Raw genomic sequence first — 19880 nt, 5'->3', positions numbered from 1 at the left:
CTGATGAATGAACTCTTTCATTTTTGTCAGCTTTTTTGTCGAAAACACAATTTTCTAGTTTTTGGAAAAAAAATCATTTGTACTGAAAATTTCCGAGGAATATTTCAAACAAAATGACATCATTTGGTTTCTTTCTAAATTTGTTGTGGTGAATGCTTAGCGTTTTCCCCACCAGCATCACAAATTACATCCCTTCAGTTTTGGGTTACATGATCACTCTCTGTAATGTGTCTAAGGGGAGATGTGGAGCTAATGAAAACCACTGTCGCCCCCTCAGTATCGGAAACTCTGACTCTAATCCACAACTGGCTTAGCAAAAACATGACACCTACCCTGACAATTCCATCTGTGCCCCCCGTGATGATGACGCTACATGTGTCCCACTCCATTATTTCAGCAAAGCAGCAGCAAACAATGGCTTCTTCCAGGCCGCAGGCGGTGCTGATGCTTGCCAGAGGCTGGCCGTTGATGGTCCACAAATGTAAATAGGATCCGGCACAAGAGGCAATGTCACCCTAGAACATACCAAGCAGCATTATTTCAGGATCCCACAAATACCACCTGGGGCTGTTAGGCATTTGCCCATTCTTCATTTTATTTCTCTTCCACTCTTTGCAGCAGAAGAGCTGGTCAAAACATTAATTTTTTTATTCAAAATTCTGGAATTTCAAAGCAAAAATTCTGGAATTTCATTTTGCAGGGTTTGAAACAGATTCACTTGCAGTTTCTTCACTTTTTTGTTACATTTTTTAATCAAAAGTTTTATCAAAATGGTTCTTTTTCATATAATGAAAAATACAGTTTTAGGTAAACGAACAACACTGATAACCATTTTTGATTAAGTTTTCTAAAACATTTTCAATTAAAAAAAATCACAGAAAATTGTGAAAAAATTGAAAAAAAATCGGAAAAATAGGTTATTGTGAAAAAAATTGTTTTTTTTTAAAAAAGGCCATTTCCCCACAAAATGACTTTTCATTTGAAAATTTTCCAGCAGTTCTAGTTAACAGCTTGGTATTTTTTACTACATTCTGCTCTTGAGGGACAAAAGTCAGCTGAGGCAGTGCATGCAAGTAAACTTCACGCACCAGAACTAGTAAAGAAATAAGAAAAATAACATTGGGTGTTGGAAAGCCGAGGCTGTCGAGTATTGCCAAAGGAATAGGCAAGATACCGATGATGGAACAATGATGTCTTTGGCCTTTGAATGAAGATATGAAGTTTTGCTATGTGTGTGTTACTGAAATATGTTGTAAAGTTGGGAACACCCACAATCAGGCTTTCAGGTGCAACAGTGTAGGAGCCAGATGTGCTGATGGCCCATTAAAGGGATCCACACTCCCAAGGACTATCCAAGGAACCGTATACAATGGAGACTTCTCACAGATGGCATGTAGACAATGGAGACTGCTTGACTCACGTCATAGCAAATGGTCTTTCCAGCAAGCTGGAAAAGACTATAAAAGAGGGGAAGTGACATCATCACTTGGCCTCTTCCCTCCCACTCCCCCAACTCAACACCTGGAAACACATTCGGCGGTAAAAGGCTGAACTGGGGAGGTGGGCCCAGGCTGAAGGAGAGTCCCAGCTGTATATGGAAGAGCTGTAACCTGCTGGTACTATTCGTCAGGGTAAGACACTGCTTGATTCAAATCCTGTCTAGTTTATAGAACTCAGATTGTGATTTTACTTTTATTTCTTAGGTAACCAAGTTTGATCTGTACGCTTAATACTTATAATCACTTAAAATATATCTGTCTGCAGGTAATAAATCTGTTTTATATTTTACCAAAAACAGTGCGTTTTGGCTGAAGTGCTTGGGAAATCTGCTCCGGTTGCAAAGGCCGGTTCACGTCCACTTTCCTTTGTAGAAGGGTATGGCTACACTACGAAATTAGGTCGATTTTATAGAAGTCGATTTTTAGAAACTGATTTTATACAGTCGATAGCGTATGTTCACACTAAGCGCATTAAGTCAGCAGAGTGCGTCCTCACTACCGTGGCTAGCATAGACTTACGGAGCGGTGCACTGTGGGTAGTTATCCCACAGTTCCTGCAGTCTCCGCCACCCATTGGAATTCTGGGTTAAGCTCCCAATGTCTGATGGGGCAAAAACATTGTTGCGGGTGGTTTTGGGTACATGTCATCAGTCGCCCCTCCCTCCATGAAAGCAACGGCAGACAATCGTTTTGCGCCAGATACCAGGGCGATCAGATAGGCTTTGGAAACCAGTTTCATGACTGGACAGGCTTTGGTGTGACAGTTGTGTGTGTTTCTCCTTGATACAAACCTGCCCCCTTTGTTGATTTTAATTCCCTGTAAGCCAACCACCCTCCCTCCTTTGAAATAAAGTAACTATTGTTTTGAAACCATGCATTCTTTCTTTAGTAATAAAAAAAATGAGATAACAGACAAGGTAGCCCAGGTGGGGTGGGGGAGGAGGGAAGGACTAGGCCACATTGCTTATTGTAGCCACACTAAAAATCAAACTGTTTGAATGACAGCCTTCTGTTACTTGGGCCATCCTCTGGAGTGGAGTGGCTGGGTGCCCGGAGCTTCCCGCCTATGTTCTTGGGCTTCTGGGTGAGGAGGTTAAGGAACATGGGGAGGAGGGTAGGCGGTTATACAGTGGATGCAGCGGGGGTCTGTGCTCTTGTTGGCTTTCCTGCAGCTCCAACAGACACTTCATCATGTCCGTTTGCTCTCCCAACAGATGCTTCATCATGTCCGTTTGCTCCCCCACTACCCTCAGCATCGTTTACAAGGCAGAATGAAGCTGGGAGACATTTTGAAGAACAAAATTTGCTTTGCAAAATTCCTCATGACCCTGGAGATTTGCAGAACTGGGCATGTTCCTGAACCCCAGGTGCCCTTCACTTGGACACTGAACGGTGATGTTCTCTTTGATACAAGGCTGTTGTAACTGGCCAGCAGAACCTGCCCCTCAACGGTAGGGATTTTTACCTCATTGTAATCCCACTCTGTTCAACAACACTGCAAGGATACAGCGATAGCTAGACAGACAGACAGACAGACATGCGGAGCAACCAAACTTGCATGTGGTTCTTATGCCTCCCCTCCAGGGACACTTCTAGGCTGTAACCTAGAATGGTAGGCATAGTGGTTTGGCTATCATGTCTGCAAGAGCCTGAAACCTGAAGGGGAGACTGGCCCATCCCAGGCTGCTCCTGAGTGTTGGGTAACTTAGCTTGGCATTTCTGTTCAAATCACCACTACCCCTGCTCCCCACCTGCCTGCAATATGGCAATTGCCAATGCCTCCTTCTGGTTGGGATGGGTTGTAGCTGCCGTAGCATCTAGTGGAAGAAATCTGGGGACCACTCAGATGGCGGCACCTCGGAGCCGAGCCAAAGGCCCTGTGCCGGATCATGGGGAAAGCGGTGCCTGCATCATGCCAAAGCACAAACAGAGCCATCCTCAAGGCAAAGAGGCAGCCAGCCTGCCAGTAGATCCTACTGGTCCCAACATGCAAGACTGTGTCTTGATCCAAGCAACCATCTGCTTCATTGAACACTAGACAAGCAACCCCCAAATAAGTTAATCCCCAAACACCCTGGCAACCCTGAAGGGTTAAAAAAGAAACACAGCCAACAGAAAATGTAGAGAATGAAGGAAAAATAATAATAAAATTTGAGGGCTGAATCCTAAGCTCCTTAATTAGATTTCACTAGGTCCTTGCTCCAGCAGAACTCCTAGTGATTTCATGGAAGCAAGGGGAGAGTAAGAACTGCCCCAGGATTCAACCCTTAACTTTTAATGTAGATAATTGTAAGCGCTTTAGGGCAGAGACTTTCATTTCATTATGTGTTTGTACATTGCCTAGCACAATGGGGTCCTGGTCTTTGACTGGGCTTCCACTGGGTTAAAAATAGAACTAAACAAATTCATGGAGGATAGTCCACCAATGGCTGTTAGCCAAGATGGTCAGGGATGCAACTCCATGCTCTGGGGGTCCCTAAACCTCTGACTGCCAGAAGCTGTGAGTGGACAACAAAGGATGGATCACTCAAAATTGCCCTGTCCTGTACATTCCCTCTGAACCACCTGGCACCGGACACTGGCAGATGGACTATTGGTCTAACCCAGTGTAGCCATTCTTATGCTACTGAGATACATATACAAAATATTAATAATAATAAACATTCTCACAAATCAGTAATTCACCACGTGGACACCAATTCCTAAACCTCTGTCCAGTTCAGCATCCTCCTCTGCCCCCCAAAGTGTTTAGTGTTATGGTATTAATACCCTTCACAACCGAGTCTCTCCTCTCCCCGTAGTGCTTGTGTGTACAGCTTTAAGGGCAATTGTGTGTGCGAAGTGGGAGCAGAAAGGCACAGATCTCCGAAGCCTTAAGAGCAAGGAAAATGCAGATATTCAAAGCTCTAGGAGCAGCCTCTAGGATGCGGTGTTTATAATATTGCACCTGATCTATTTACAAGTGCATTTTGATTAAACTTCCTGGGTTCACACTCCCCGATTTAAATTCCATCCAAACTTTCCATCCCTTGGGAACCAGCTAAAATAGAATAGCAGCAGCAAGTCCACCTGCTCCTGGCAGAGGCTGGTCTGTCCTTAAATAAGCAGTGTGCATCTGGTTTAAATTAACTACTGCCAGGCCTTTCCCTCCTCTTGATTTTGGCCCAGGGCTCTTCACATCGCAGTGGAAAAAATCTCGAGGCAGACTGAGAAGGGTTTATTTGAAACGGCATGGCCAGTACTGAAAGAATTGAAACTTGGGCCCTGGCTACACTTGAAACACTACCGTAGCACAACTGCAGCTGTGCCACTGTAGTGCTTCAGTGTAGACACTGACTACAGCGATGGGAGTGGTTCTCCAATCGCTGTAGTTAATCCACCTCCCCAAGAGGCAGTAGGCTAGGCTAACAGAAGAATTCTTCATTGACCTAGCGATGCCTACACTGAGGGTTAGATTGGCTTAACTATGTCCCTCAGGGTGTGGACTTTTCACACCCCTGAGAGATGTAGCTATGCCGACGTAACTTTTCAGTGTCAACCAGCCTTTAAACTTCTTTAACTGCATGTGGGCCTGGGAGGCTCATGGATTTGGTAATGGGCTATAGAGTTTTTCAGGTCTACATCACTGACTGAAATCCAACTGAGATCAGCAGTTACAGAAAGCTTTTTCTTTCTTACTCAGATTGTAAGTTCCGCAAGGCAAGGATCACCTTCTTGCTCTATGTCTGTACAGCACCTAGCACAACAGGGTCCTGCTCCATGACTAGAGCACCTAGACACACTGTAATATACCTAATCATGTACAGTGCCTAACTTGGCACTACGGGGTTCTGGTCCATAACTGTGGCCCCAGGTGTCATCGCAATAGACCTAGTATTGGGGCCCTACTTGCTACCACAGGACAAATAAATATAAGAATCTAACATAGAGCTGTGTGGATACTGGAATTTCTGTTTTTCAGCAAATTCCTCCATTTCAAAATTTGTTTTATTTCAAATCAGAATGAAAACAAAGAAGTTCAAAATTTCCCATGACACAAAACTTCTGAAAAAAAAAATCCCTGTGGACCAAATGTTTCCTTAAGATAAAATCAACATATTCCATTTCAGTTTCGACATTTTAAAAATGTTTGTCTTTATAATATAAAATGAAGCATGTTGAAACGAAAAGTCATTTCAGAATGAAAAATGGAAATATTATGTCCTCAAAAAACTGAAATGGAATGTGTTGACCTTAGAGAAACACTATTCTCATGGTTTTCCCCCCAAAATGAGATTTTATCGAAATCAATGTGTTCCTGCAGGAAGTTTTGGTTTCCAATAGAAAAGCCTTCCATTGGAAAATTTTCAATCAGCTCTGATCTAACGGCTGCTCAGTGACCCCGTCTCAGTCCAATCCCTAGTGTACTAATTCCACATCACAACAATCATCATCACTGTCATGGACCCTGATTGGCCCACTGCTTGGCAAAGGAACCAAAGACTGCATGGGCTATAGACAATGGACCCCACTCTCCCTCCAGCGGAAACCTATGGTGCGACACAGTGGAGGAAGCTTTGGAAACAGATAGTTTTATCCTCTACGGCTATCAACCCAGCATCTTTCACCAGCACTCCTATTTATTTTTAAATGTGTGGGCTTCTCCAGTATACTTTGCGGGGGACTGACAAGAACAGTCAAGCATTGGCCTAACTCTGTGGGAGTTTTACCACTGACCATTGGTATTTGTCATTAAGTGCTATGGAAAATCCCACTCCTTGGGCTTTAGTGGAAGTTATTATTATTATTCATTTGTATTGCAGTTGTGGACCCCAGAAGCCCCAGTCATGGACAAGGGCCCCTCATGCTAGGTTCTGTACAAATGCAGAAGAAATAAACAGTCCCTGCCCCAAAGTGCTGACAATCTCAGTTGTTAGGGTAAACAGATGTTTCATAGATTCATAGATTCTAGGACTGGAAGGGACCTCAAGAGGTCATCGAGTCCAGTCCCCTGCCTGCATGGCAGGACCAAATACCGTCTAGACCATCCCTGATAGACATTTATCTAACCTACTCTTAAATATCTCCAGAGATGGAGATTCCACAACCTGCCTAGGCAATTTATTCCAGTGTTTAACCATCCTGACAGTTAGGAACTTGTTTTGGGACATCTTATTGCTATGACATCAATATACATCCCTAACACTTCTCAGCACAAGCCACAGTACTCTGTGACTTGACAAAAATGTTAACCCCAACCACTGTTCTCTTTTGTGAAGATCAACTGAACATAGAAACACGGACGTATAAACGGCCTGTTCAGGAAGCAGAGATTTGGGGGAATTCACACCCAAGAGAGCTGAGTGCCTACAGTTAAATCCAACCCAGATTATTTTCATAATGATGAGCAAGCAGCTGTGTTTCTGGGAATAGACTGCAGATGGATTTTTCGTTTCTACCACCATCCCTAATAGGAGAGATTAAAAAGATTGGAACTGTTCAGCTTGGAAAAGAGAAGACTAAAGGGAGGAGGATATGACAAGAGGTCTATAAAATCATGAATGCCATGAAGAAAGTGAATAAGGAAGTGTTATTCACAGTACACAAGGACCTGGCGTCACCTAATGAAATGAACAGGCAGCAGGTTTAAAACAAACAAAAGGAAGTATCTCTTCACACAACACATAGTCAACCTGTGAAACTCGTTGCCTAAGGATGTTGTGAAGGCCACAAGCATAACTGGGTTCAAAAAAGAATTAGAGAAGTTGATGGAGGATAGGTCCATCAATGGCTATTAGTCAAGATGGTCAGGAATGCAATCCATGCTCTGGGTGTCCCTAAGCCTCTGACTACCAGATGCTGGGTCTGGACGATAGACAACAAGGAAAAGTGCAGAATCCTACACTTAGGACAGAAGAATCCCATGCACTGCTACAGGCTGGGGACCGACTGTCTAAGCGGCAGTTCTTCAGAAAAGGACCTGGAGATTGCAGTGGACAAGAAGCTGGATATGAGTCAGTGTGCCCTTGTTGCCAAGAAGGCTAACAGCATATTGGGCTGCATTAGTAGGAGCATTGCCAGCAGATCAAGGGAAGTGATTATTCTCCTCTCTTCGGCACTGGTGAGGCCACATCTGGAGTATACATCCAGTTTTGGGCCCCCCACTACAGAAAGGATGTGGACAAATTGGAGGGCAACGAAAATGATAAGGGAGCCAGGGCACATGATTTATGAGGCGAGGCTCAGGGAACTGGGCTTATTTAGTCTACAGAAGAGAAGAGTGATGGGGGATTTGATAGCAACCTTCAACTACCTGAAGGGTGTTCCAAAGAGGATGGAGCACGGCCGTTCTCAGTGGTGGCAGGTGACAGAACAAGGAGAAATGGTCTCAAGTTGCAGTGGGGGAGGTCTAGGTTGGATATTAAGAAACACTATTTCACTAGGAGGGTGGTGAAGCACTGGAATGGGTTACGTAGGGAGGTGGTGGAATCTCCATCCTTAGAGATTTTTAAGGCCCAGCTTGTCAAAGCCCTGGCTGGGATGATTTAGTTGGTGTTGGTCCTGCTTTGAGCAGGGGGTTGGACTAGATGACTTCCTGAGGTCTGTTCCAACCCTAATCTTCTATGATTATATGATAGGGGATGGATCACTTGATAACTGCACCAGTCTGTTCATTATCTCGGAAGCATTTGGTACAGGCCACTGCCGGAAGACAGGATACTGGGCTAGTTGGACCATTGGTCTGACCCAGTATGGCCATTTTTATAAGCCCCCTTCTAGCGGAGAGGGTTGTAGGGGAAAGGAAAACAATAACACGTCAGGTAATTGTCTGCTGGCTGAGACTGCTGATTCAGGAACATCCAGAGCCGGTAGACTGTGGATGAGGGCTTGGGTCTAATTAGTCCCAGCTGGCACTGCCGTAACACATGCATGTCAGGAGAAATCAATGAAAGCAACAGAGTCACATGTGAGCTAAAGGCAGAAGTGCAAGGGACTATACAGCTATGCTTCTCAAGCCAGCTCACAAATCAAGAGGTTTAATCTTACTATCCAGCCACGCACGGATGCTTCTATTTAGCTACTCGTCTATATTGTACCTTTTAATGCTCCCTTCTCATCCTTAAGAGTACTATTATCAACCTCTGTAAAAGGGAAAATCAATTGATCAGCATCTCAGGATGTTTTTACGTTGGGAAGAGCACCCCTTACATTATCATGAAATGCTCCTGAACACATCAGGAGAAGGATGATAAATGAAATTCTTACCGTTGAATCGTTGATGGCAATAGCAGAGAGACTGGCCTTATGGGCAGGGAGATGGGTGATGTATGTCAGCTGGTTCAGGTCCCATATGATGCAGGTTCTGTCACTGGATCCGCTCACAAGGATGCCGTAGGTCACAGATGCGGCCAGGCAGGTCACGGCTTGAGTGTGTCCATACAAAGCCTAGGGGTACAAAGCAACCCAAAACCACAACCAAGCAGCTGGGTTACTAGGGATCCACATTCCCACTGGGATCAGCTTAGCAAGAACATGTGATCTATTCCACAAAATGAGAGTCTACAATGGAGATCTCAAAGCTCCCTTGTCCTTAACTTACAGATGGGGAAACTGAGGCCCAGAGAGGTTAAGTGACTTTCCAAAGCTTACCCAGTGAATCAGAGGTGGCAACAGAACCCAGATCTCCTTTTCCTTAGACTTGTGTTATAGCTATTTGACCATACTGCCTCATATAAAACACCCACTTACATTTTTTGCCCTGGTTAGCAGTGTAAAACATCTCTTACCTTTGCCCTTCTGGCCTTATCAATGTGAGATTCATACTCAGAGGTTAGAGCTGTTCAACATTTGTAAAATTTTTAAATAAAAAAAATGTTCAATGACATTTTTGAGACATTTCTCCCTATTATTATATCCAATATAGACCATTTCAATATTTTTTTCAAATACTGAAGTTTTGTGTAATTAAAATAAACCTCTCTGGGAACCTTTCTGTTAAACATTACTTTCTTTCACCCCTCCCCCACTATTTTGTAAGCATCTGTATCATAAGAGACACGGCCAGTTTAGTTTAGCCCCAAAATTTAGGTTTTCCATTTAAAAAAAACCCTTAATTTTAGTCAATGTATTACGGACAGAAACTAATAAAGTCATTTCATTTAATAGATGTGATATGCTGATCTGGTTTTACACCCAACATGCAGATGTGTAAATGAGGGTACAAGGTGTTGGACAACGGAGAATCGGGCCCTACTTGCTTTCTTTAAAATTCCTGGGCCTGATTTTCAGTTGTACTGAAGTCAACGAGTGCTGTGACTCGACTTCCGTGAACGTCACACCAGAGTTGTAATGCTAATTTTAACTGGAAAGGTGAATTCCCAGCTGGCTTTCTCTGCATGGAATGATCAATGAACTTCTAGGGTTTGACTCAGTTCAGTGTGGGTTTCAGTCCTGAAAGTCCCTGTTGACCTCTCAGAAGACGTATGGCATATACTCTCCTCCTGTGTCAGCCCAACTTCTTGCTGGCCACCTAACAAATGCTGCTATTTGCCAAGGTTGTTAGGACAACAGCATTTAAACATGAACCCCTCTGGTGAAGATGCTCGGTTGCACCAGGCTGTAGGGGGACCGAGATGACTTTCAGGTGTCACAAATTATTTTAGGCTTGACATGGGCCTGAGATACAGGGTGGGATATAATTTTAGACCCTATCAAAGTATGAGTTCAGTGGTAAAAGATAATGGCACAAGAGGGGATTTAAGCAAAGCTGTGCAAAGTTTTCATCCCAGCCCTGAAGCCCATTCCCAACTGAGCTTTGGAGGGCTCCAGGCTGTGGGGTGAGTTTGGGGCAGGCTTGGAACTTCAGGGCAGCCTGTGAGCCATTTATGGTTGTAAGTCACAATCAGACCAAACCCAGTGGAGTTTGTTCCCACATGACACAGAACTAGGTGCTGCTGATCAATTTCACCCGGAGTTTTTTGGTTCACACAAAATAGAACAAAATGCTGATTCATCAAAACCAAGCCTTGTTGCGGAAACATGTTGGTTTTGACAAAAATTTTGTTGGGAAAGTTTCTGAGGGTGGAATTTCAGATGGAATTCAAGAGAGTGAGACACACCTCACTCTTGAATAGCCCACCGGTGCAGGCACTCATCTGGGATGTGGGAGACCCAAGTAAGCGTCCTGACCACCACACTACTGAGTCATCCTCTTGCTTTCTCCATATCTGCTGTTGGAGCTCTTCCACTTTGTATAGATAATTAAATATTCAGTGGACTGCAGAGAGAGAGCAACTCCGTGTCTGAATCAGAGCAGGGATGTGCGCCTGAGTCTCCGGTTACATCTACACAGACATGCAAGACTGGCGGTGCAGTCTTTGCCGGCCCAGGTTCGCTGATTTGGGCTCCTAGGGCTCAGGCTGTGGAGCTGGCAGTCAGTGCTGCCAATTCAGGGCAGACAGAGCCCTGGTCTCTGATTGCAGTGCTTGTGCGCAAAGACTGCACGTGGCCTGTGGCAGTAGTCAGTGGTCACTGTGAACGGGGCTGGGAAGAGCCAGGGCCATACTTCACCCCCTCCATACACTGGTCAGCCACAAAAGGAAACACTGCACCAGCTAAAAGGGTGACTCAGCAGGGGTGCACTGTGGCTCTACGGCACCCACTCCACCATGGGTCTGTGTTTGAAAGGCGCAACACAGCTCTTCCGGATGCTTATCCGAACTGGCTGCGCGTTTCCTTTGGTGCAGAGTTATGGGAGTGTGGGTCAGATAAAATTGCACAGATGGATACCGTGGCTATTATGCTGCATTCTCAATGCTACACAAAACTCTGGAGGCAGCCCGTTAAGAAGGGAATAAGATCTTCCTGCTGAAACACAGTTTCTGTCTTTTACTCCAACTCAAACAAGAACGCATTAGTCCCTTGAGAAGGCTGATAAGTGAACAGCATCACTTTTATAGCACATCAGCTTTACTTAAGTGAAGCTCAGTATCTCAGGGATGACGATACAATAGTTTTGTTCAGCAGAATAAACAACAACCATGAAACAACAGCATGTAATTCACTGGAAGACATTTAGGGGCATAGTTCAGATTGACATCTAGGCCAGAGAGATATCTAAATGACTGATGCCCTCTGCTAGCAGAGACAGAAAGGAAATCCATGCAGTTTTTGGCATTGCGTGATCTCACACTGGTACTTTGTGGAATATGGGCAATATCATTTAATTGCAGCATAAACATTAGCAACACCGGTTCCTCAAAAGTCAGTCATAGATTGTGGGCCGCTAACGAGACCGGCAAACCAATAAAGGTAAAACAGAACCTCCCTGAAGCTTTGCCCAAAACGCAAACTGACCCTGAACTGAACTGTTCTTGATCTCCAAAACATGTTGCTTAGATTTTACCATAGTGCTGTTTTTTTCCCTTCCTTGTCTGTGTCCTGGGTTCTGAGAGGAAACAGACAGGCTAAAGTTCATGAGATAAGGTCTTCTGATGGTATTTTGGGCCTCTTCAGAAGCAGACAGTATTAGAATCTCATGTCAGGAGTTGTTCCAAATACAATTTGTGCCCCAATTTGCAGAGCCAAGAGATCTAGCTAAATAGATAATATTCTGGGGGCCTCTCTGAGCTCAACCCAGATTCAGCCTTTTGACGTTTCCCATCACCTATGGCAAATGAAATATGTTCTTGCCTTGGACCTGGGAAAACATGAATTTTCTCCTGAGTCTTTTCTTCAGGAACCAACGGACAGAGCAGATTTCTACGGCATGAATATCTTCATGTCTCTCAAACCCCATGAATGCGTCCCCTTATTATTTCACCTGAGAGTAACAGAGGAGAGTTATCTTATTTGGTTTAAGGGGAAAAGGGAACAAGTTGCTGTCTATTGCCTTAGATATCACTGAAGAACATCAAAAGTGTATTCATAAAAGCAGCCCAGAAGGTCACAATATCAGGCCTGAATCTCGATGGCATTACTTCAGTTTTATGGCAGTGTAAATCCTGATTACAATGGAGTTACCCCAGCAGAAAACTAGAGAAAGGCAGTTTGGATCTGGATAAAGATCCATATTCTGCCACTTGGGCGATTCTCCACCTTATGGGAGTGATGGATGAACCTCACAAAGGTTCCAAATTCAGGATAGGTAAAGTATCCAGAACTCTGGTTACTTATCTGAACCTTCTTGGTCAGAAATACTGAGCTGGGAATCTGTTTAGAGAAGTCTCACAATGTTTTGGTGCTCCTGCCTCCTGACCCAGCTAAAAAAAAGGAAATGGGAACCATTTGAACAATACATAACGACTCAGGTGGAGCTGGGTGGGGTGAAGGTCCATGGGAGAGTGGAGTGGAGGGGTATATTTCTTAATTTCAAGACTTGAGGGCATAGTAAGCTATGTGAGAAAAAGACAGACTGCTTGGGAGTCTGTTAGAGGCAGGTACGGCCAACCCCATTGGGGTTACATATAGGGAAGGACGGAAAACAAGAATTCTACTTCACGCAAAAAGTTGATGTATCGAACTTGAGACCTTTCGAAATTTTCAGCCAAACACCCGAGGGAATGAAAGAGATGCCCACTCACCCCAGAACAGCCAACTGCCAGTGGTTAGGGTGCTCACCTAAGAGAGATCCATGCTGTGAATCAAGGACCTGAGCCCCACCCCAGAATAGCCAATAGCCTAGTCATTAAACACACACTTACAATATGGGAGACCCAGAGCATCTCTCCTTTGAACCTGAGAAACCTTTCCAACAAAAGTTTCATTGAAAATGACATGTTTCTGCAAAAAAAGGTTTTTGATAATGGCATTTTATGTTGAAAAAGTGTTTAGTCAAAACAACTCTGGGTTAGATCCCCTGAGTCCATTTGTCATTGTCAATGCCTGAACGGATGGCGGGTTGATATGCTGTGTGATGCCATCTATACCATCTTTCTCTGTCACCCTGGTAGAGGAACAGCTTTCATCAAAACCCCTTCCCAGCTCTGATCTCAGACCTGCACTTACTAAGCTGGCATGTCAGGTGAGCTGTGGTACTGTACCTGTCTCAAGTTCAGGCATCTCGCTTTGTCCTTGACCAGCGAAAGCTCCCAGACACACACGACAGCGCTCGTTCCAGAGGTAATGATGGTAGTTGGTGTGGGACATACAGCACAGAGGCACTTGCCCCAATCTGCCATGCATTCGAGTGTCATCATGTTCTGCAGAAGGTAAAAACACTGGCAGTCATTTCTGTGGCACAGACTCCTTTGATTGCAGCATGTCAATATTTAAACCAGAGAACAGATTCAGGGCCTGAGAACCAAGCTCTCATCTTCCCTTTGAGGCTGGGAAAAGAACGCTCCTCCTACCCATTTTCAAGAACCAAAGGAAGGTTGGGTTCAAAGGTCAGTCCAAGAAAGGGCCCAGTCCTACAAGGTGCGGGGCATCCTCAACTCACAGAGAAGTCAGACTAAAGACTAAATTTTCCTCTCAGTTCTGCTCTCACTGCCTGCGTGTGTATCAGCATGGCTATGTGTATGTTGGTGTGGGAGTGAATCAACCATTACCTGCAGGCTGGATTGGAAGGATGATTCGGCAGTTAGGGCACTAGCTTAAGATTCAGGGAACAGGTTCCATTCTCTGCTCTGCAACAGGCATCCTGTGTAATTTTGAGTGAGTCAATTAGTCTCTCTGTGCCCAGTTCCTCACCTGTACAATAGGGATAAGCAGCCCCCTACCTCACAGGCGTGTTGTGAGGATAAATACATTACAGATTGTGATGCTCTCATATTCTACAGTGATGGGGGACCATATAAGTACCTAAAATAGATAGAACAACCTACTACTTACTCATAGGTAGAGGCATTGCTCAAGTGTAGAGGTTGGTGCTTTTGGTGCAGGGATCCCTGGATTCTATCCCCACTGGTGACCCCTGGTTCTGTGTGTTTTCACAGCAAATCGTTCAGTACATACTGAGCTTCCCAAGGAAAAGGAAAAGGTTTCTGCTACTTTGAACGTCTGATGAACTATGCAGGGAACTGAACGCTGTTCTCCTGAGCCCCACACTAGCACTGGCCATCCCTCCTTTTAAGAGAGAACACTGCTCTCTCCTTGGCCACTGGCACTCCAGCATGCATGCAGCACTGCGATGTGTACTGTTGATTCCTTACAGTAAAGAAGTCAGAGAATCAGTTCTAGAGCCCTGCACAGATACAAAAATGTGTATCCGCAGCCAATCTGCAAAACTTATCTGTGGATATCTGTGGATTTGCAGGGCTCTACTCTGGCGCACACGCACACGTCGGGGAGAGCCCCGCGGGTAGCTGTGAGGAGCCTGTGCAGAGTTGCAGACCCTCCACCTGTCCTCGGCCTGGCGGGGAGACTGGGGGTCGGGACACAGTCGGGGGCTGCTCTCAGCCCCCATCTCCTGCACCACGGGCAGATGGAGGGTCTACCACAGCTCCCCATGGCTCCCCAGCTGGGCTCCACACTGGTCTGGCCAGGTGGGTGTCCAGTGGAGCTGCCCGGCTCTTACTGTTGCTGGGCTCCGAGACCCGCCCTCTGGCCAGAGCCAGGTCAGGGAGAGTTGCACTGGCAGCTGTGGGGAGCCTGGGTCCCTCCAACTGCCCTAGGCAGGGGGCCCAAGCAGCCTCCAGCCCGTGTCTCTGCACTGGGAAGGGGGTGGAGGGACCCAGGCTCCCCACAGCTGCCAGCGTGGCTCTCCCCGACCAGAGAGTCGAAGCCTGGCCACGGTCAGAGCCGGGCAGGCAGCTGTGGGGAGTCATGCTGGACTCTTCACCTGCCTTGGGCAGGGGGCCCGAGCAGCCTCCCGCCCAGTGTCCCTGCACCCCAGACCGCCACCCAGGGCAGGTGGAGGGTCCGTGCCACAGTTCCTCACAGCTGCCTGCCTGGCTCTTACAGTCAGAGCCCTGCGTGGATACAAAATTTGTATCCACATCTGCACTATCCGCAAAAATAGCCCACAGATATCCGTGGATATAAAGCAGATACCCGCGGATTAGCAGGGCTCTACAGATTTCTAGGGGAAGCTGCATTAGTGTTTTGAATGAGAGCACTGTGCTAAACTCAGGGGCGGGAGGAAATTGACAGATGGTCCTATCCTAATCTCAGCAGAAAGTTCTGTGTCACAAAATTTCTCATCAGGGGCCGAGAGACATTGTGTTGTTGTTACATCCTATCACACAAGGTCTCGGTTTCAGTGTAACAGACGATATAGTGATTGGAACTAGATAAGAACTTCAGATCAGTTCGATATTTGCCAAGATTTTCAAGAGGAACTAATGATTTTGGGGGCCCAATCTGAGACTCTTTCAGTGGGGCCAGATTTCCAGAAGGTGCTAGCACCCACCCTCTGAAAATGAGGCCTCTTTACGATGTCTCAAGTTGGGCACCTCAAACAGTGAGACACCCAAAATCACGAGTCACTTTCCATGGAGTTTCAGGCCTGAAAGGAACATTAGATCATCCAGTCTGACCTCCTGTGTGGCACAAGCCATTAAATTTCACCCAGTATTAAAGCCAAAGATTTTAGCTAGGCTAAAACATTTCAGTTTCCCGAAGACTACACTGTTGTGAGCCACAGGCAGAGAGCGGGAGAGACTGAGGTGCCACCAATGACCAAGACTCCTGCACTGGCAGGGAATTGATTAGGTGGGAGATGCCCAGATGATCCCAAACAGGCAATCCATGCCCTAGGCTGCAGAGGAAGGTGAAAACCCCCAAAGTCCTTGCCAATATGACCTGGGGAGCTTCCTTCCCACCCCAAAATCTGGTCATCTGTTAGACCCTGAGCACGTGATCAAGACCCACCAAGCAGGCATCTTGAAAGAGGATTCTCTGTACCGCCTCAGAACACTGGTCCACCCTCTCCGGTGTTTCAAAACCCTTGGCCTTTGTTCTCATTTACCTTGTCAGTTCCGTAGTTTCCAAGGCAGCAGGTGAAATCGTCAAATCCCCAGCAGAAGGTTTTGTTCCAGAGTGGGGGGATCAAAACTTTGTTTCTCTCGACGGCCAGAATGATTTTCTCAGTATGGACGATGTGTCCGATGGCTCCCTTGGGTGCCTCTGAGCAGAAGAAGGAGATCACAGCTCATCCTATTGTTTCTAGAGTGCTAAGAGTGACTTTGCCTCCCTTGCAAGGTGTGCATGTCTCTCTAACTATGCTGGGTGATGTGACCAGCACCAGAGGCTAAAAGCCACCCTGGGGGGCAAGATGCAGGCACCCTCTGCTCATTGGGAAGGAAACTGCCCTCTGCTCATTGGGAAGGGCGCTCTGTACACTGCAGCCCAGGTTGGCTGGGGTTGGGTAATTCAGCTGAGCCTCCCTTTCTTGCCAGCTTGGATTTGAGCCGGCAGGTTAGTGAAAGGGAGAGCCCAGAGCCAGGGGGAAGAGGGAATTCGCCTGACCTGAGCTCGGCGCTGCAGGGAGCCAAGAAAGTAGATTTAAAATAAAAAATCAGCTAGCCGGGCCCCTTCCCCCCGCTTCCAGGGTTTCATTTCTGAAAAGAGCTGAGCAGCTAACCCCCAGCCAAGATAGGGGAAGGAGTAAAGGGCAACTGAAAGCAAGCTAGCTCCACCTTTGATACTGTAGTAAGGGCTTCATTCCTGGAGGCACGGTGCCCCGCCCTCCCACATTGGGGCACATGGCCCTGTCTCATCCCACCCCACCTTTCATCCGTGCGGCTCTCCTTGCTGGCTAACCTGCCTCCCCCACCCAGCCCGCTTCATTAGCTGTCTTTCCCTGCATCACAGAGTGTGCTACCTACTATGGAGAGGCGAGAAAGAACACATTTGGGTAAAAACAAGCCCTGGCTAATGTGCTGCTCTCTCCAAAGTGCACCTGGCGTTAGCAAAGTATTTAATTAGCTTCCACAAACTTCTTTTCCTCGCCTGCAGATTATAGTGATCTCAGCCCAAGAAGCCCCGGAATGCAATTCCTTCCGAGGATAGGCTCAATTGAGACGTAATGACATTGACTTGGTGTGCAACAGAATGTAGTAAGAAGAGCATGGAATGGATTAACACTATTGAGCTGCTTGTGAATGATTTTGTGACTATATATATTGGTGACTTCTTTCTCTGAATGTCACTGTGATTGGCAGTGAAAGTCACTAGATTTGTCAGGGGTCACTTTGACACTTATTTTCTCACTAGGGAAACCAAAAAGTCACTAAATCTAGTGACAAAGTCGCTAAATTGGCAACACCCACTCCACCTCCTGCAGGGGAAGAAGCACCATGAGCTACCACTCCAAGACTGATGGGGGGCAGACACCAGCCATATGGACCACCTGACTCCTGCCCCTTCAGGATGGGGTGAAGGGAGAAGAGTCCAGGGCCCATCTGCAGACACTTTGGTTGCTTGTGTCTCCCGACCCCAGACAGTGGTAGAGTCTCCCTAGAGAGTGGAGAGGGCAGGCATGTGGGGTGAACTAGGGCTGGGAAGGCGTTTGACTCTGGGAGCTGGCCAGATGGGAGGTTTGTGGGGAAGGCTGTCATGGGGAGTGGGGGTGGGAATTGTAAAAAACAGTTACTCACCTTCTCGTAACTGTTGTTCTTCAAGATGTGTTGCTCACATCCATTCCAATTAGGTGTGCTCACCCCACATGCACAGTCATCGGAAAGTTTTTCCTTAGCAGCTCCCATCGGGTCAGCTGTGGAGCCCCCTGGAGTGGCGCCTTCATGGTGCTGTATATACGACCCTGCTGACCCGGCCCCTCCTCAGTTCCTTTTTGCCGGGTACTCTGACAGAGGGGAGGAGGGTGGGTTTGGAATGGACATGAGCAACACATCTCAAAGAACAACAGTTACGAGAAGGTGAGTAACCATTTTTTCTTCTTTGAGTGATTGCTCATATCAATTCCAATTAGGTGACTCCCAAGCCCTACCTAAGTGGTGGGGTCGGAGTTATGGAATCGCTGACTGGAGCACCGCTCTGCCGAATGCTGCATCATCTCTAGCATGCTGGATGATGGTGTAATGAGAGGTGAACGTATGTACCAAGGACCACGTTGCCACCCTCCAGATCTCCTGCATTGAGACCTGAGCCAGGAACGCCACCGATGAAGCCTGCACCCTTGTGGAGTGTGTCGTAAGAGCCGGGGCTGGAACCTTAGCTAGGTCGTAGCACGTCTGGATGCAGGACGTGATCCACGACAAGATTCTCTGAGATGTGACTGGGAGACCCTTCATCCAGTCCACCACCGACACGAAGAGCTGGTTCAACTTTCGGAACGGCTTCATGCGCTCAATGTAAAAGTGCCCACCGAACACCCAATAAGTGGCGCCTCTGTTCTTGGATATTAGCGTGAGGCTTAGGGAAGAAGACAGGCAGACAAATATCCTAGTTGATGTGAAAATGTGACACCACCTTTGGAAGGAAGGTCGGGTGAGGTCTAAGTTGTACCTTGTCCTTATGGAAAACCGTGAAGGGAGGGTTGGACGTGAAGGCCTTTAACTCCGACACCCTTCTTGCTGAGGTAATGGCAACCTTCCACAACAGGTAGAGAAGGGAGGAAGTCGCCAGCAGTTCAAAAGGGGGCCCTGTTAGTTGGGAGAGGACCAGGTTAAGGTCCCACATAGGGACTGGTTGACTAATTTGTGGGTATAAAGGCCCTGAGGAAACGGGGAACCATGGGGTTGGTGAAGACGGAACGCCCGGCCACTTCTGGGTGGAAGGCTGAAATGGCTGTAAGGTGCACTTTGATGGACAACACTGCGAGACCCTGTTGTCTCAGGTGCAGTAGGTACTCCAAGATGAGTGGTATGGGAGCCTGGAGTGGGGGTGTGCGATGCTGAGCACACCAGAATGTAAACCTCTTCCACTTTGCGAGGCATGTGGCCCTAGTGGAGGGTTTTCTGCTGCCGAGTAGGACCTCACTTACCGGTTCTAAGCAGAGGAGCTCCATGGGGTTTATCCATGAAGCTTCCAGGCCATGAGGTTGAAGGACTGGAGGTTGGGGTGATGAAGACAACTGTGGTCCTGTGTGATCAGGTCCAGAAGTAGTGGTAACATGATTGGGGCATCCACCGACAGCTCCAGGAGTGTGGCGTACCAACGTTGGCAAGGCCACGCCGGCACCACCAGAATCATCCGTGCCCTGTCTCTGCGGACCTTGAGTAGGACCTTGTGGATGAGGGGGATTGGTGGAAAGGTGTACAACAGATGTCCTGCCCAGGGGAGCAGGAATGCATCCGCAAGCGAGCTTGGGATGTGTTTCTGGAAGGAACAGAATTGAGGGCACTTTCTGTTGCTCCGGGTGGCAAACAGATTGACCTAGGGAAACCTCCATCTCTGGAAGATGGAGTGTATGACATCCGGGCGGATGGACCACTTGTGACTGCGGAAGGATCTGCTGAGGTTGTCTGCTAGTTCGTTCTGAGCTCCCGGTAAAAATGATGC

At 46.9% G+C, this 19880-nt stretch overlaps 1 protein-coding gene across 2 annotated transcripts in view; it reads right to left on the bottom strand.

The window, feature by feature from the left end:
• Window positions 1–19880, bottom strand: part of WDFY4 (WDFY family member 4) — a 253577-nt gene that overhangs the window by 8094 nt on the left and 225603 nt on the right. For both annotated transcript variants that reach the window (XM_005307318.4, XM_042856108.2), the window contains exons 56-59: window positions 16387–16544; window positions 13520–13678; window positions 8745–8924; window positions 333–515 (exon numbers count right to left, since the gene is read on the bottom strand). In XM_005307318.4, coding sequence (XP_005307375.2) covers window positions 333–515; window positions 8745–8924; window positions 13520–13678; window positions 16387–16544 — 680 coding nt within the window. The remainder of the gene's footprint in view (window positions 1–332; window positions 516–8744; window positions 8925–13519; window positions 13679–16386; window positions 16545–19880) is intronic.

This window comes from Chrysemys picta, chromosome 7 (genome assembly GCF_011386835.1).
Source record: "Chrysemys picta bellii isolate R12L10 chromosome 7, ASM1138683v2, whole genome shotgun sequence".
Lineage (NCBI taxonomy): Eukaryota > Metazoa > Chordata > Testudines > Emydidae > Chrysemys > Chrysemys picta.
Note: the sequence above shows the minus strand (reverse complement) of the source record. Positions and strands in the feature narration are given on the sequence as shown.